At 39.6% G+C, this 19,320-nt stretch overlaps 1 protein-coding gene across 33 annotated transcripts in view; it reads right to left on the reverse strand.

The window, feature by feature from the left end:
* MAPK10 (mitogen-activated protein kinase 10) overlaps positions 1-9,149 on the reverse strand; it is an 84,579-nt gene extending 75,430 nt beyond the window's left edge. For 18 of the 33 annotated variants that reach the window (XM_015861683.3, XM_085546742.1, XM_015861674.3 and 15 more), the window contains exons 1-2: positions 8,826-9,149; positions 4,093-4,212 (exon numbers count right to left, since the gene is read on the reverse strand). Coding sequence is in view for 4 of the 33 variants with exons in the window: in XM_085546727.1 (XP_085402853.1) it covers positions 8,826-8,828 (3 nt within the window). In the remaining 29 variants the exon portion in view is untranslated. Of the gene's footprint in view, positions 1-4,092; positions 4,214-8,140; positions 8,246-8,825 lie in introns of those variants that run through there. The other 15 variants (XM_085546727.1, XM_085546725.1, XM_085546739.1 and 12 more) reach the window with 7 other exon arrangements.
* Positions 9,150-19,320: the final 10,171 nt, after the last annotated feature.

The raw sequence follows: 19,320 nt of genomic DNA on the forward strand, positions 1-19,320 counted from the left end.
AGAATAAAAGCATTTGGTCATCAGTATTGCGGAGTGAAACTGAAGACCTGGAGAACCCCTAAAGACAGACACCTGCATTTTAATATCCATGTCTCAATAAGCATTCAGAAAGATGATGAATGTGCACTTCAGTCAGACATCTTCTTTATTATTAAACAACATCAAACCCAGAAATCAAAGAAATTTGTCATATGCTTCCAAAATCCTGCAATACCACAAAGGAATAACCTTCATGGAAGCATTGGAATGATCTGAAGCCTCAAGCTGCAAGATACTCAGTTTTCTTTTTTTAATTTTAATTTTTTTATTTTTTTATTTTTAAAGGAATAAGGATGTAAAGCCTACTTTTTATTAAAAGGAAGCTCACAGTTCCTCATATGTTTGTGTCACTGAGCCTTGGGCATTAAAAAGCACAAATACTGCAAGAGTTGAGAAAACTGCATTTCGGTATCACTTAATTAAAACATGAATCTTACCTGCTGCAAGGACCAGGAATATCAAACGACAAACCAAGGATGGAGGGAGAAGGGATATGCACCAGAGTGAGAAGTAACAGCAGAAAAAAGAATTCTGGCTTCAAAAAGGAGTTAAAACATCTTGCATAACAACATTCAGATAAAGTTTTTGTCTTGTTTGCCATCATACAGCAGTTTTTATATACACAACCTTTTCCTGCTAAGGAAGACAGGGAAGCAAATCACCAGCTTCTCCAGAAATTCTTCTCTGAGCTTGTCTGACAAAAGTCTGCTGTAACTACCAAACTCACTTAATGTTTAACATTGGATAGATGAAGTTCAGAATCTGACTTTATGTATATTGCATTCAAACAGATGAATAAGAGAGAAATGAGATTTTGTACACAAAACATAGCCTTGGTTCCAAGATACTAAGCCAAGACTTTCTAAAGATTAAAAGGTACTTAATTATTTAAGTGCTTACAAAACCAAAATGACCGTATCTCAGGTACTTTGCTCATCTGCATGGATATATCAAGCCTGGCCTCCCTTTTACACCATTTCCAGTGAAATGAACCCAGTTCCCACCAGCCTTAGCACTTACCTTATTTTCATATTGCAAAATATCCCAGAGTTCTTTCACTACTTTATTTAAGGAATATTAATAAATAGCTTTGTACTCCGAATGCTACTCTTCCTTCCCATTGTCTTCCATATGGGCAGTTAATTGAACAGTAAAAGATTCCATTTTTTTCTTTGGAAGTGAAAAGCAAAGTTTTGGACAAGGTTTCTGACTTAATATTAACTTCTACTGTTATAAATCCTTTGTTTTCATAAACTGGAACATCTGGATGCAAAATATACAGATTTGCATATGTAAATAAAGGATATTAACTGAAGAGAACCCAAGCAGAAGATATAAATGTTTTATATCAAGCTGAAGATTTCAAGTTGTTGTGAATTCATATGTGTTTTACAGGGCTGTATCCACATCTGATCACATGTGGAACTCTTAACACATATTAAAGAGTGTTATATTCCTAAAGAAGCACAATTTTTTTCTTCCTGTGGAGCAGTAAATTCAGAGCAAGACCCCACATTCCTCAGTTTTTCTCTTAAATACGTTTAACAGTTTCGACTCTCAAAAAGATGCCATTTGGAAGGAAATTTTCTCAAGTAAATCTCCACCTACAGCATCTGTGACACCATCAAGCAAACTCCTGATCACATAGTTTCTGAAAACCTTCTGTTTGTGCTGATCATCCATCTTCATAGAATCATAGGATCACTGAGGTTGGAAAAGACCTCTAAGATCACCAAGTCCAAACCACTCCCACTATGACCACTTCGCCATGTCCCTCAGTGCCACATCTCCATGGTTCTTGAACACATCCAGGGATGGCAATGCCTCCACCCAGGCAACCTGTACCAATGCCACCACTCTTTCTAAAAGCAATTTCTCCCAACATCCAACCTGAACCTCCACTGAAAAACCTTAAAAAACAGAGATGGGAATAACAAAGCTGGAGGAGATTACTCAGAATTGAGCATAGAACTCATAGAGAAACTCAGCCAAACAGAACATGACTGATTTAAATACTATGCAACAGTATCCATAGCTACAACACTCAGACAAAGACATCTTGGTGACCTGAGGGACAAATGATCAAGTCACACTGCTTGTAGACAGAAGTATCTCTATGTTCCATGAAGACAAAACGAACCCTGAGCTTTGCATATACCACTAAACCCTGTAAAAGTGAGGATTACACTCACTCAGCTTCTCCAAAAAGGATTTTCAACATATTCATCAAGTTTTAGAATATTCATAGTGAGAGGGTATGAACTGTCACACCTACAGTTTAATCATGTTAGCACATACACAATATCATCAAAATTCCATGCAACTTCTCTGCAATTAAGTCACAGATATGTGACTGTATTCTGTATTCCTGTATTCGTTATATTAGAATAAAATTGCACAACATGTACTTGCCATGAGTCAGACATTTTGTTGTTGTGAATTTATACAAACTGTTATTATCTACAATAGCAAATTATCTGCTAAACACAGATTAAGACTGAAAAAAAACCACAGTGGTATGGTTTTGCACTTCATTAATTCAAAGCGCAGCCAAACCCAATTATTTGAAAAGAGTTAAGTCTCATGGTTGTAAGAACCAACATAATACATCAAGGTGAAGGCTGCCTTGCTAGCAAGAATTGCTTTCGGACAGATTCCATAGACCTTAAAATCTCTAAGAACTCAAATGCATCATGGTGGTAATACCTGGATGTTTTCAAGTTCTTAATGAGTACCTCACACTGAATATCGACAAGTCAGGGGAGAAAACATCCTTACTGGGATTCTTTCATGATATATTACTTATCTCAAAAACATGGTTTCCTGCCTTAGAGGCACATTAAATTCTAACAGTACACAACATCTTTCAATGGTCTTGTATTCATTGCTTTTCAATACATTCTCACATATTTTGCTCCAGAACAGAATCAAGTAGATAAATCCACCTAATCTTTTCTTCTTATTTCTTCTTTCCAGCAGTTCTACTAAGGATGACAGTGGCACATTATCAGACCACTCACTTCCTTATGCTATTTGCTATGTACCACTATAGCCAACCAGTTTTTTTGTACTGCAGGTGTTCATCTTTGCATGATCTACAAAGACAAACAGAACAGTAGAAATTCTACCTTTTGCTGGAGAGTAGGAAAATTTTGGTGACTTGAATTTACACAGTGCTTTTGTTATAGCCTCAGATATGGGATATGACCTTGATCACTGAGAACAGCCAAATCAAATAAGACTTTCATGAAGTCTACTGAGTAAATTGTACCTGTTTCTTTTATTTACAACTGTTGACTTTCTGTTCACGCTGATTATGGTGAAAGGAACTAGTCAACATCTAGCTGTTATTAAGAGAGGGAGAAAATGTGTATAAGCATGTTTTGAATGGAAATCTGTTTACCCTAAAGACTTGCAGGATTTCACAATGTCTATTTTCTCATTACATGAGATACCTAAAACCAGCTGAGCATATCCCAAGGATAAGCCAAAATCATCTTAGAGAAAACATTAATGGAAAGATCTTATAAGTAATTTTGGTCCTAAAATTACTCTTGTAGATTTGCATATGCTTTAAAAAACCACAACAACCACACTATCTGATTTTCATCTCTATGCTCAGAATTTGTTTTTCTATGCAGGGAAGAAATTTATGGCAAGAAAACATGTCAGAAATCCTTATATGCCTCCTCAGTCATCTCACAGACCGAGAAACCAAATCACCTTTCTTCTCCCTCACCCCGAACAAAAGAGATGTAAAACAATAACAACAACAAAAAAACCCAACCAAACAAATAAAAACAAAAGGTTTCTCATCTTAATTTTATTATTTTTGTCTTCACTCTTCCACCAAAACCATGTTGCCAGTACATCTGATAGCAACACGCACAACATGGCATTGATATACTTGGAAAAAGGCACTTATAACAAGAAAACATTATGCTCAAGAAGCTGAAACTTTATCCTCACATTTAGAAAATACTCAGCATTCACTCTGGCACTGTTATTCTTCCAAAAAATATGATTTAATTAAATAGTATATTGTCAACTCACCACAGCATGTGCTATGCCTCATCTATAGGAAATAGTTTGGAGGCATCAGCTTCATGCATGGGTTGCCATAGCTGATACTGGAGTCTGGCCGGCTGCTGGTACAGCTTTCTAATACTAGCCCTGGACATGAAAAAAAAAGAGAAAGAAATATTTGGGTTTGAAGGGTTTTAAGTAAGTTAAACACAGGCAAACTAAGGTAACCCATAACATCAATATTTGCATGTCACACAACAAAGAAGTTTAACATTTTCCCCCTGATATTCGCATTCAAAGATAAAACAGAATGAAGTGCTGCTTAAATGGGAAAGAGGGGTCATGGCTTTTTTTTCAAAAATAAAATAAAATAAAATAAAATAAAATAAAAATGAAAAAAATAATTACAGATGGCAAATCCAGCTGTACAGGAGCTCACATTCTGGACTACTCCAAGTTACAACACACTGCACCACAAATCATGAAACTGTCCTTAAGTAATTTGCTTTTGTTTCAATCCTGTCTTTTCAGATCAAATCGTATGATTTTTCCTTGGAGAAATAAACATCAGCAGCCTTCACTGAAATGCTGAGATTTACACACAGGCACCTATTAATCGTACCCAGGGATTACACTGAAATTTGACTTGCGATCACAAGTTGGCAACAGAAGTACTTCATGAAATGTTGATACACCGAGGCATAAGGAAAGGCCTTGGATTGCTGTTGTCTATGAAATCGTGATCCTCTTCAAAAACACCGCCACAACCAAACATCTTCAAATGATGAAGCAACTGTACTTATATGCAAACTGAAGAAAAGGGGTAAGCAGCAAATGTAAGAAGCTCCGGGAGTAAATAGCAACTAAGAAGAGGAACAATTCTATACCACTCTGGTGTCCAACTACTGAACAGAACCCCAAGCATACAAATAGGTGATAAGCGTTAAGCAGAAGGCAGCTGCATTCATCATTGATCATCACTAAAGTCTGGGCGACATTTTCTTAGCATTGTTCTGCAATGTCTTCAAATAACTCCAAATAAAAGTGAACTGTATCTTGGAAGTCATGGAACGTAAACAAAAATCTATATGTTAAATCAATTGCTTTATCAGAGAGAGACCACAGCACTTCACATCCAAACTGCAAACTCCCCAGCTCCTTGAATTGTAATTCAGAGTCCCCCAAGTTACCTGACCCACTGTTGTGAAATCCTGCTGAAACAGCTATTGATGGAAACCAGAATTTTGCTCTTCAGAGCCTTCTGCTTTCAGTGTTTATTACAATGCAAAAAGTTGGCAGCTGTTCCAGAAGCTGGAACTACCCTAAATTTTCCATAGCCTCACTGTGATGCAAGCAAGAGCCTGTAGTCATGAAGTCATAAGATGTTCATGGTCCTGGACAGGAAAAGAACCTCAGTGTAGAAGTAAAACTGCTCTTTGTTTTTCTTTTTCTAAAAGAGGCTCTGGTTCTGTCCTATTCTCCAGACTTAATCCAGAGATAAATGAAAGTTAATGACCTTCCCTTCCCTCAACACGAACACATACCTGCCACCAGTATGTTCACGTGCAAAGTTAAAAAGAAATCAAACAATCGCTGTTTAATGAATAAACAAAATAGACTAAGAAGTATTAGGAGCTGAGCTTCCTGTCCTTCTATATTAAGAGCAGTCAAAAGTGCCCTTCACACTGGCTAACAAAAGCAGGTGCATCAGGCTAAAAGGGAAATACAACAATTCAGCTTAAGGACTGTTCAGTTTCTACACACTGAGGGTCATGAAATCCTGTACCACACTCAATCTTGCTTTGGATCTATCCTTGCATCTCATTATCACTGAGAAAGAGAAAAGAAAACCAATCTACTACCTCACATTGTACACCAACAAAGTTACACGTTGCTTTCAGTTTTAGACCAATGCCATTACTTGAGTACAAAAGCTTTTTTGTTTGTCTGAAAGACATGTTCCTATGTCTGTCTATGCAGATGGTGCTGCAAGAAAGAAGCTCACAGCAAAAGCAACATTTCTCCTCCAAGCTGCTACCCTTCATTAGGGTTAATTTTTCTTGCAGGTGGCCCCATTCAAACCACTGTTTCGCAGAATCAGTGACAAGGCAGCAGAACAGTGATGTTGGAAGCAAAGCTGTTCAGTATTGGGGTCCAGAGGAGCCTGATGACAAAACAGAGCAGCAACTATGGTAGCATTGCAATCATTAGGCCTTCAGGTTCTAATTTCTAGTAGTGGTGTTATAAACCCAAGATGGAATTAGAGGGTCTATGGACAGAAGATTGCTCACCATATGCAAACAAAAACAAGAAAATCAACAACACACACAACAGACTCAACTTTGTTCCAAATGCTTATCAACACACTGATTTCTTTTGTTATCAAGAACTATCCCAAGAACTGACCCAGCTTTATAGATCATAAGAGTTTAAGAGACACCAAATTTCAAAGCTGGGGATGCAAGTGCAGCTTTTCTACTTTCCAAATCTCAATACAAATATGATATCTTAAAGAGCAATGCCAACATCCCATTCATTTCAGCCTGCTTCTTCCCCCCCACCCCTCTCCTGCACGAGTTGTGCAATGGACAGCAAACAGTGGGAGAGCTTTGTGACATTTCCAAACACAATGGTAGGGACATTTTGATGGCTGTCTCTTTGTTTTCTAGAGTCAAATTTAATACTGTAACTCTACTGGAAGATTTTTTTGCCTTATAACAACTGATTAATTACTATTAAGTCTCTAAATGGCTATAAACATGTCAATGACTGACAACAACAAAATAATCATAATAATTAAAAACAAACAATGATAATTAAAAATAACAAAAACCCACACATCCCCAAAAATCTGCTCTCAAAAAGCTCCTTAAGTGCACACATTTCCAACAACAGAAGAACATTTGCTAGCACCAACGAGGCAGACAGGCAACAGAAATCAACCAGGTTTTCACATCAAGTGATTTTTGCCCTTAACCCATTTAGAAACATGTTTGCAATCCTAATATTGCTCAATACAGTAACAATTACACCAGGACTGTGATTAATTCTGCATGCTCTGGAGCAGCAGGATGGAGCACTGTGTGAGCACGCAGCTCACTGAGGGTCAGGAGAAGGAATATGGTTTAATGGCTGAGGTCAAATCACCTTTGTCATTCACATCTGCTCCCCCCAGGAGAAAGCCAGTTCAGCCAGTTGAAAGGTATTTCCTTGCCACCTTTCCTAGCATCAAGACAGTGAGCACACAGCAGGGGTATATGGAAGAAAATACTGCTCTGATGCGTTCCTGGCTGGTGGCTACAGAGCAACATTCTGAAATAGGGTTAAAGATCTGAGGTTTGGAGAACCTCTCCAGGGCACAAAAACCAAAGTAAGATTACATGCGGGCAAAGATAAGAGCCCTTTGCAAAAGCAAGGCCATCTCATTCCATCTCAACCTTTTCCTTCTTCTGAAGCTGGCCTTACATCCTCTGTGTCCAACAACCTGATTCCAGGCTCCTCCTGGGTATTTACATTTTTCTCTTTTAAAAGAAAAAACTTTATGCTATTATTCTTTTTCCCCTCCCCCCCCCCTCCCCCCCAAAAAATCTGCATTTTCAAGGACAGTTAGTTTGTCTTTAAACAGATCTTTGCCAAAATCACACAGAGCACATCACGGGGGGGAAAGGCTGCAGTGAATATACCATGCAGCTATGCAGCAAAAGGAGCCCATGTAAAGAGCTGAAAGCCATTGAAGACACAAACGCCACGGAACATGCCCAGTGTGGGTCACTGGGAGCACAACACAAACACTTCATTAGGCAAATAGCATTTGTTTTGTTTCTTCTTAGGTCCCTCTGTAGAAGAAAAACTACTGATATTTCTTCTTATAGCAAGAGCTTTTCTGCCAAAATATCTCCCTGCAAAGCAGCACCAATTTCACTGCAGCATTCAGCAAGTGTTCAGCTCTTTTGCAGAGCAGCTGCCCTGCAGCGTGCTGTAAACACCTCTCCCAAAGCTCACATGGTGCCATCAGACGCAGTCAGCTTTTCCATTCACTTATACTGGGGCAGTCATGCAGAAGACCAGTGGTTACCTTGGACAACTACTTGCTTACAGGATACCACCGCACTCAGCACAGCTTTTCAGATCCTTCCCACCAGCACCTTTTTCCCTTTCTCTCTTCATTTCAGCCACTTTCCTGAAGGCCAAGATATATGTCATAAAAATCATAGAACCATTAAGGTTGGGAAAGACCTCTCAGATCATCATGCTCAACTACTGACCTATCCCCACACCATGCCCACTAACCCACGTCCTCCAGTTTTCCATTTGCTTAGCATCACCTTCTCTTCTTTCACTGATTCTCATTTTATATGGCTCTGCATGGACAATACAGCTCCCATCATGTACTCCTTGCTGCTGAATTGTGCACCTCCCAAAGCCCCCAGGCAGTGATGAGGCTGAGCAAACCACAACTGTTTACATGAGCCAGCTGGCAAAGCACTGTCACCCCATCCATGATGTGCACCGCTCTCACAAACCACCAAAACAACCAAACACACACTTATACAGACCCAACCACAGGAACACAATGGTTCTCAGCCACAGTATGTAGGGCTGCAGCCATCCCACTCCAGTTCACCATTTGCTCCATTGACCTGCCTCCTGCTTCCCCCATTACTAAAGCAACACTCAGCATCTATCACCCCACCCCACAAGAGCAGGTCAGTCTTGTACCACTGGTGGTATCACAGGTACCACCAGTGTCAGGTACCTACCATTCCGTGCTGCCTCTGTCCTTGTCCAGCCACCTTCCCCCAGCTGCACGTCAGGTGGTATTGTTAAGCCACATTCCAAATGGTGCCAAGGAAGAGATGAGCTTCTTATAAAAATAATCTAAAGAAAAATAAAATGGTGGGCAGCTGGATCCGACGTTCTCCTTTAAATAATTACATAAAAGAGAATGGAGGAGAAAAGAAAAAGGGGAGGCAAAATGTCTGATGATAGTGGAATAAAAGAGGAGGTTGGTTGCTGAATCACGCTCTGTCACTGCCTGGGAACCATTGTGCAGCTGATGCTGGCTGTACCATTGTGGAAGGACCGGAGGAGACAGGCGGAGCGATGGGGAATGGGGCTGCCATAGCAACGGGCAGGAGCGCACATGACGTCAAAGCGCAGAGGTCTGCAGGGGGGGGAAAGGGGGAGCAGGGAGAAATGGGATCTGCAGACACAGCTCCAGTACCTCATGGGGAACCAGGACAGAGTGGACTGCAGGGGGAGGCTGCAGCACCGGTCAGTGTAGGAAGGAGCAGCAATAGCAGTATTGCTCAGTGCAGATGTGCTTTGTTGTTTGCATCAGCTGCTGTACACACAGGGATAGATGTCCATCACACTCCAAAAAAAAAAAAAAGAACACAATAAAACAAACCAGAATATCTGAAATTAATTTATGTTCTGTGCTCTACAAGAAAAAGAGCTCGCAACAAATATTCACAGCCACCAATGCAGCCATCCATACTGCTATTCCCAGACGCAGGTAGCAATGCAGCTTCTAAAAACAGAATCCCTTGGAAACCCAAGGAACAGCCACAGATCTGTCCCTTCCTATTGGTACTCTCCACATCTCCAGACCTACAACATGTCACTCCTTGTGGGCCCCATGACTCATATTAACACCATGCTTTGAGATATCTGAAGAACTGGTGATGACTACTGACCTCAGGTTAACAGCTAGGAAGAGTACATTTCCTCTGTGCACATCAAACTGCAGGAGAAAACTCTTTTGACATTTAACAGCAAATGAAGTACAACAAGTAACACTTTCTGCACTGGAACAAGCTTTAGAATGGGATAAGTGCAAGTCAGCAATACTATCACAGAATGCCCCGAGTTGGAAGGGACCCATAAGGAGCACCAAGTCCAAATCTTAGCTCCAAAAGGAACCACCCAAAATGTCTGGGAGTGTTATCCAGAAGCTCCTTGAACTCCATCAACCTGAGGCTGTGACCACTACCCCAGGGAGTCTGTTCCATGCCCACAATCTTCTGGCAAAGTACCTGTTCCTAACCCTCAATCTGACCCTTCCCGACACAGCTCCATGCTGTTCCATCCAGTTCTGTTGCTGTCACTGGAAATCAGAGCTCAGTGCTGTCCCTCTGCTCTCTGAGAGGAGTTGTAGGCTGTCACAAGGCCTTCCCTCAGCTCCTCTGTTCCAGGCTGAGACAACCCAGGGGCCTCAGTCACACGTCTTACACTCCAGAACTTTCATTACCTTCGTAGACCTCTGTTAGGATACTCCTGGGAGAAAAGGGGAAATTCTATCCTGCTGGAATGCTCATCTTCTTAGAAATAAAATTTCATACAATCACATGGGGCAAGTACAGCTCCAAGAAACCCACTGCAGCCTTCCTGCCAGCAGTTCAAATACTCCACAGGTTTTATCATAGCCAGAGCCAAACACGGTATCAACAAGATATCAACATTTTTTTGTGCGCACCTATGAGCTGTCTGCAGTGTGACTCTATTGCATGGAACTTCCCAGCCAGCTTTAGTAAAATACAAGACTTTCAAATTCCTTCGTTAATTTTATTTTATCTCATTCTGTAAAATAATTACTAATGAAGGCTGGTCTAGACTTAACCTCAGCCAAAAGAAAGAATCGTCTTTGATTTTGTGCTTACCATCATCAAAATGCCTTTAAAAGCTATTGCCTTTTCCTCATGACCATTACACAAGGAGCTAAGAGAGTAACTGGGGACAGGCAGGAATACAGCTGCTAGACTAGGCCACTTTAAGAAAATTATTACTTTACAAGTTGATAAATGGCTTCTGTGTGATAAAGAACTGAAAACACTGTTCAAGTCAAAAGAGCTCCTTACTATCTATGTAAATCAGTATCATATGTTGCATAAGTCTATACTACATTAAGCAGCAAGAAGACAGTACTTGACATGGGAGAAATATGCTAGCAAATACATAAATGAGAAGGATTCCAATGTGTTCATATTCACTGCAATTAGGAAAAAAAAGAAGTCCTGACCTGAAGCCAACAAATACCACTAGAGGGGTGCAGATATACAGTACTGGACAAAGAAACTATACTGTTAAGTACTGCATACAACAAAAGGAAAGAGCAATGAATAACTTAGAGCACACGTGCACTGGAAGAACAGAAGATTCTTAAAGGGTATGACAATGCTATTTGTAAATTCAATTGCTGCGTTTTTAGTGAAAATTATTTTTGCAGTGATTTATCTACACAGGTACCAAGAAAAGTACTTCAGCACACAATAGCACTGCTGTTTTTGAGACAAGCACTCACCTTCATTATTCAGTCCACTGTCAAGAACTGTATGACCTCTAAAATTCTAGCAGGGGAACACACACCAAAAAGAACAGATATAGTTTTAAACTTACTGCAGATGTTTTTAGTATCCCAGTTGCCCTATGAAGATGAAAAGAGAAGCCTGCTCACATATCATTTAGTTTTTAAAACTGCCATTTCCTACATATAGTGGCTCTTCTGAAGACCATTGTTTAATGCTTGGTTTACCCTGCAGAGCTAAATAAGACATACCAAGGATTCAGTAGTAAATGATCCCAGCACACTGGAGCACTAAACAGAATTTAAACTTGTTCCATGAAGAAAACAAACAAATTCACTCCTTTCCCCATGCGAGCACCAGCTCCATACACTACATGAATACGCTGTCAATATCTGCCACACATAACTTCACCTGAAAACCATGACACACTCACTGATAACTTCTGTGAACATTTCTACATGGCAGCTCACCATGCCTCAACCTTAAGATTAAATCCAACTCTGACAGATGGCATCCAGCCTGCCTGAAGGTATTATTTGTTGTATAAATATTTATTATTTTAGTAAGTTGTGCTCCAAATATACAATTTGAAAGAATATAGTTTTCTGCCTTGACTGTGATGGACAGTAAAAGCCCCAGCTACGTTACACATTCCAGAAGTCAGGATTTGTGAAGATTTGTGAATCTTGAGCCAAAAAAGTTCTCTGGGCTTTCTTTGAAGTTGCTCTGACCTATGGAAACAAGAAAAGAAACATCCAGATTTGGTGAGCTGCATTGATCTCAGTGCCCTACTGACAGCTCAGCCTTCTTTCCTACTGAAATCTGTTCCTTGAAAACTTTTAAGTCCTCCGATGTGCTGCCTTTTCTTAAAAGCACCTTTGTTGGAAAATTATTTGCCTGGGAGATGTTCCTTTTATTCAAGTTGCTTCTTGAATCACAGCTCAGTCAACTCATTGATGTTTCTCACACTTACCAGAACATGTTTTACACGTAGAGATCCCCAGTTTCACATGTCTTGCACACTAGCAAGCCACTGCTCCCATGAGGAAGTCAAAGCACTCCAACTAAAACTGAGATGATACTATGTCAGGACTGACAGCACACGATTTATTTAATTTAGTACAATCAGTCCTTGCACTTCATTTCCATAGCTCTCTCATTCTCCCAAATGAGATGTCAGACACTCAGCACACCATATAAGGGATGCATGCTGTTGAAGTAGTAAGAATCCTCTTCACCATAGCCACTTTGTGGGCACAATGCCAAAGTAATGGTTGCAGTGCTCTGAAATGCTGGGTGAGGGCCAGAGAGCATGCACTGCATGAGATCTTGGGATGGAGCCTTCCTTTCCCAGACACCACAATCAAAGGGACCTTTGGCTGCCTTGACCCAGCAGCAGTAGCTTAGGCTCTCCCATTTTATACCATATTGCCCAGCAAAGAATTTGAGAGACAGAAGCAGCAACTGGAAAATCATATTTTCCTCTTTCTTGTACAGCTCCAAAGAAAACTCAAGGTCTCTATCCAGATGCACTGCAAGGCAAAACAGACACAACTGTAATTTAATGCCACTCTCTGATGGAGCTTGCTGAGACAAGCAACAGATTCAGGACAAGAGCCTCAGCCTTGTTAATTCCACAACATACTCTCGGCTGCTTCTATTATATACATTTGGCAGACCAACATTTTCAAGCACCATATCTTATTGATCTGGAATGAACTAACAGCTAAGTGAGGATGATGAGCAAACTTGTCAAGCTAGACAGGTCCATAAATCCCCAAAGGTGCAGACTGTGAAATTAGTCTAATTTCGAGCCAGGATCTTTTCATTTCAGAATTGAAATAATAGCTGAGATACAATAGAGCCTCTGTTCTCTGGGCATTCTGATTCTACTAATTGTGATGCTATTTGTGCTTCAAACTCCCCCCACTCTTCATTGCCTCAGCATATTTGTCTTTGTGTTTCATTTTATTCTGCCATATTGCAAAGGATGCCATAGAAACGGTATGAAAAAAAAAAAAAAAGGATGCTCATGAAATGAAAATTCTGCCTAAGATAGAGAAAACATAAGGATCCCAATCTGTTTATCTCAGTTGGGGAAAGAAACAAAAAAGACCGATCACAGTGTCTAAGTACTTACAGTAGAATAATCTATCTGCTCTAGACACTCTCAGTCAAGGAAATTAGGACAAATCTACATCCGGCATTTGGAGTATGAATCTAGACAAAGTCAGAAAACAAGAACAGCTACAAGCTCTGCAAGTTTTGCCAGAAGTCCATGGCAGGCATCAATTTTATCTTGTGCTATTTCTGCAGATGGGGAAAGCAAGACCATAACCTACCTGAATAGAATAGGAGCTGAGAGAACTGCCTGTGTTGGATGAAATCAGTTGTAGAGACCAATTTCAAAGGTTATTTTTTACAACTACCCTGTTTTTCTGGAGAGAGGCTGCAGTATCATGCTACATTTTCTATAAAAACCATGCTGTGGTGTTTCACACTGCACTGATGCCTATGTTTATTCAAGTGAATTGAGTCCTCAGTGAGCTCTGATATCAGCTCTACGCCAACCAGGTGCCAATTCATTTCCAATCAGGCTGCAACGTGGGATATGCTCCAGTTTATTTCTCACTGCTATCACACAGATAAGGCAACATTAAAACACAGAGCTCTGTCATTGAAGAAAACAATATTTCTTCCTTTCCATCAACATTTCCAGGTGATGTCTTGGCATGGATTCCTTCCTCCTGGTACTTTGTCTCCCAAAACAAAGTTCTGAGTGCCCTAATCCATACATTTCAAACTCAAACATCACACTGATGCTTTAATATGGTCCTATACAATTCTGTCATATTATCATTGCATCTGAGGAGCCTAAGGACAAAAGTAAGGTCCTCTGCCCTTCACAAATGACAAGTCTTAATATCATTTACAAACTATTACCTTTGTGTATAGTACAATAACAGTTCTCCCCAATGTAAGCACTCTTCTTAACATTCTACATAGCTCAAAACAGTTTAATATAGAACTTATCATCTAGTAATGTAGAACAGAAATACTATCAACAGATGACATGCCAAGAAGAATATATTTCTGGACTTCTTTCCTTGCATGCAGTATGCCATACAAAGATGTCACCATAGCGTTCAAGTATCCAACTAATTATGGTTGGCCCACACATTTTGTTAAGATTCTCTGGGTTGAAAGACAATGTGTATTGAGAATATTAATTTAAGCAGTAATATAATTGTTTATATTAATACTCTTCAACAGTTATCACCTTAATATGAAGTAAACAACATTCTCCTTCTCTAATTGCAAGATTTACAGGAACAGAACTCTTTTTTTCCATCCTGCAGTAAAGCAAAGTACTTCAAGAACCTATTGAATAAAATTCATGAGAACTTCATCAAAAATCCTCTTGGGAAGGCAAAAATGACAGCAGAAAAGTTATCTAAACTGGACAATGGCATTGACAGCACACACTAATTTAATAAATCATTTTTATACAAAAAATTAGATTATTTTATTTTTTAAAGACAAGTTTCCCCAAATAAGTAACAATTTGAAGAATTTCACTTGTAAGAATACTTACCAACTAGACCATGGGAAAAAGCATTGCTCTGTTTTTAATCTTTTTATAGGTATAACATGATTTTTTGCAATAAAAAGTTCAGTACTGCTGTAGTTTTGCATTTCTGCAGCTCAAAATATGTATTTTCCCTGGAGAACAGAAATATCTTTAGTCCATGTATTTGAGCTAACAGATCTCAAATAATTGCCTAACCAGCATAGTCACATGGCTTTATGTTGAGATGCTCTCATTAACACAGAACACTCCTAAAACAGAGAGGCTTAATGGTTTTGTCATAAAAAAAAGCAAGCTGGAAGACCCGGCTTTACAACCAGTAGCAACAAATGGAAATTGCTGCCAGATACAAGCATCGCCCTCAATTTGTGCTGTTACCTAGCAGACACTTACAGTAAAGATTTTGTTCTGAATGGACACTGAAATGATTGTTAAAGAAGACACAAGAGGAAAAAAAAAATACAACACTTCTTGAGTTAACAGGGAAAAGACATGCCAGTCCATGGGATTTCTAGAGACACCATAGAGTTTTTCCTCTTTCCTCCTTAGACAGTTTCAAACCAGCAGCAGGAATAGGAACAAATTCCAAGCTAATTTTAGCTTCTTTCCTATCACAAAAATCACAGAACAGATGGACAAAATGCTGTGCGATGAAACTTTCGCCGAGGACTACTGCACCCTACGGAAAAACTGCCTGAAATAGCCACTTAGAAGTTGGCCCAGATCACTTCACTGAGCACAATCTTTATTATCTGTCTTTGGATACTTTTGGGTTCAGTACTAACCTCGATATCTGGGAACTGCACATAGATCATAGAATCATAGAACAACCTGGGCTGAAAAGGACCACAATGATCATCTAATCCCAACCCCCCTGCCAACTGCCCAAGCAGGCTGAAGTCTTTGTGGACACCCAAGGGAACTTGGCAGCACTCTAATCACAGGGCTACTGATGTGGCAGGCACTCATCTTCAGATCTTTCTCTCTTCAAATGCCTTTATAAACAAAGCAAATACAGTTGTGTTCAGGGAGAGATGTATGTTGTGAATGTTTCCATCTCTCAGCAGTCAGTTACAGTTCACTTTTTCCTCTCTTCTGCTTTTTGCTCACTTCCTTCATTTAAATACTTTAGGTTCTTTTTCTAATTGAGGAGGTTTACTTCTTTCAAAAGTATTACTGCAAATGAGTTTGTTTTGCAAATATTATGAAGAAGCAACAAGACTTAAATACAGAGTTTACTGCAAATAGGGAATAACAGAACAGCTCTGCCATAGGACTTCTTCCTTCAGTCCACTCACAGTAAGCAGCACTCAAGCAATTTGCCTTAGAGAAGCCAAGAGGATGGCTCAAGACTTTCCAAACATAAAACAACAGTCCGAGCCTTGGACAGCACAACAAGCAACAAGTAGAAGAAGCTTTTACTTCAACAATTAATTTACTATCAACAGAAGACAAATACTGCTTGTAATATTTCCTTTAAGTCTTATGCATTTAGCTTACTTAAAGTATTAACAGCGTGGTCTGCATTCCTTAAGAGCATTTTAGAAGTTCATCAGAAAGGCTCTGCTTTGACATGACCAGTTAAATGAGTGCTATTGTTAACCCAGTTAACTGGAGAGATTTCTCAAACAAGAACCCTGTGCAATTCTTCAGCTCTTCCTAGGTCCCAGAAGTGCAATATCTAGCAAGACTGAAATCTCAGTGCCTAAAAGAAAGTTATTTCCTACACCAACTAGAGACAGTATTTCCATTCAGCAGTGCTTGTTTTTTTTTCCCCCCACATGTTTTTCCCCTCCAGTAATTACTTACCAGAGGACTGGTCTGTCAGAGCTGGTCCATCTTTGCATCTTCACAGAAGTATGACAACACAGTCAGGTTCAGTCACTGAACCTTTATACAGCTATGTCTCTACGTGAAAGAACAATTAGATCTAAACAAAGAGAAGAAATAATAATTTATTCATGCTTTCCCAGAAAACAGAGAAACAATGCTATTTTTCTAGAACTCATATATACAGCAAACATTGTATATATTTTATCATATGCATGCACATCTATATGTTTATAGATTAAGTAGCAGCTTAATTCCTCTATTCTCAAACGGTTTTCAGGCCTAAGTCTATCATACAGGTAAGTACAGAAGCAACCCCTACAATTCTGTGATTTATTACACAGTCTATTTTAACTGGCCTTTAAGAGCAAGTCTTTCTCCCCATATTGCTCAGGTCTCAACAAGGGAAAATACTACTCAAGTCAGAAGAATAAGGTAGAACAGACTGAAGATAATGGCAGTTCCAAAGTCAGGTTCCAAATTATTGGCATCTTTGAGGAAGACAAAGAATTGACTTGTTGTTATCAAGCCATATTTATATTCTACATAACTTATTATGTACTTTCTTTATAACTTTTCTGATTCTGACAGCACAGAACAAAAGTGGGGCTTACTCTTGTTTGGTTTTCATTTTTTTCCTATTTCAAGCTTAGAACTATATAATTTGACTTCCAGTCTCAGGGAGAGAGGAAGACAATGTCAGCTTCCCATTATTCCTCAAGTATTTCAGAATAGCTGAGACAGTATAACAGCCTTGGGGTAGAAGCCCACCATCACCTCATGGTTCCCAGAAAAAAATATATATATTTAAAATACTCCATGGTGGCACAGAGCACAGTCAGAAAATATTTGTAGTCTAGTTTACAGCCACAGTGTACTGTAAGTGCAAAGCCTGGCAGCCCAGTGGCTTCATGTAGTAAAGGTTCATACCACATTTGTCTGTGCTCATACACAGTGGCCGATGAGATACAAGCAGTCCCTACCACACGTGGTTTTCTCCACATTGCCCTCCAACAAGCACAATCTCCCATACTGGGGTGCCAGAAAAATCCCATTCCTCATATAGCTCAGGAAAAATGGAGTTCTGGACTCCTTGGCCAACCCGACGCAATCAGTGCATGGCACCTACGTTAGTACAGTGCAACTACAAGCATGCCTATTTTTGATGGCAGTTATACAGACCACAAGCATGAACTCTTGCTGCCATTAACCCTCATCGCCCTTCTAAAATCACTTAGGTTAGAGAAAGATTTTGTGAACTGCTGCTGTCAGCAGCTTTGTGCTCCCACATACTTCTTCCTACATAAGGTCTTGAAGCCCATGCATGTCTTTATACCCCACTGCAAGCCATAAGAACCTTCCAATGAGCTCAGTAGCAATGCTCCAAGTCCTCAGGCAGCCATTTGTCATCTTTTAGGTAAACCTGAGCCTCATAAAATAAAATTTCTCTCCTCTGACAGCACATCGTAAGAAACGTGGCAGAGTATTTTCAACTTGTGAGAGAGGAGGAGTAACACAAGAGAAACAATGACTACAGAAATGGGGCAAAAAAAATGGAGGGTGTGAGAGAGTTAAAGACAGCCAGTCTTTAAAGCATTAAAAGGAAAAAGCAGTAATTAAAGACAGATTGTTAAAAAAATAAATGGAACTGCAGATAGTTCAAAATCACTACTCCTCTGTAATTGGGTTTTTTGGTGAGCATCCACAGAAGAAACAACCCTTATTGATATTTATTAAGTTGGCACAAGAGAATCCCAGTTACTGTAAAAGCCCACAGCTACAACAGCATGAAGAACTAAGGCAAAGAGATGACACATGCAAAGTCTGTGAACGTGAGGAAAGCATCTTGGCATCTGTTTGAAAGAATGATCTACTAAAAAGAATACAACAAAGAACCCTTTTCAGAGGCTGGGGTCTGTGTTTCCACATGAAGTGAGGCTGTTTGTTCATCCTGATTACAATCAATGGAATGAGGTACAGACTGCAAGCAATTTTTGCTGGCATTAACACCTGTTTGTGCACCAGCACAGTCAAAAACAATACAATGCCCACAGTTATAACTTATTGAAACTCTTCTTATCCATAGGTAAAATTGAAATTGCTCAAAACCCTGGTTTAAAAGGTGGTAGAGAAGATAGAGCCAGGATTTATTACTCAGCAACCAAAACCAAATACATAGAGAAATTAATATAAAAACATAACCGGTAGCCCCTTCCAGTCCCACATGGCCAGCTGGCACTGAATGATAAGTGAAAGCACTGCAAAGTACTTTTTCTCTTGCTTTTATATCACAGCAATTTTTATATGTGGTATATGGCATGCTGCCATTTCCATTTTTGAGTGCAAAAGCCTTGCACAGAGAACAGGGAGTACAGCCAATAGAACCAGATCTACTGAGGACTTCAAGTGAAAATTCATTGTTTCACAAGTGAAAAGCGAAGTTATTTTTTTCTTTATTTACTCCTGATGATCAACATTAATTATTTAATCAAACATGCTAATAGTAGCATATCCAAAAAGGCATCCATT

This window comes from Coturnix japonica, chromosome 4, assembly GCF_054131305.1.
Source record: "Coturnix japonica strain WE chromosome 4, WE-NBRP24, whole genome shotgun sequence".
Taxonomy (NCBI): Eukaryota; Metazoa; Chordata; class Aves; order Galliformes; family Phasianidae; genus Coturnix; species Coturnix japonica.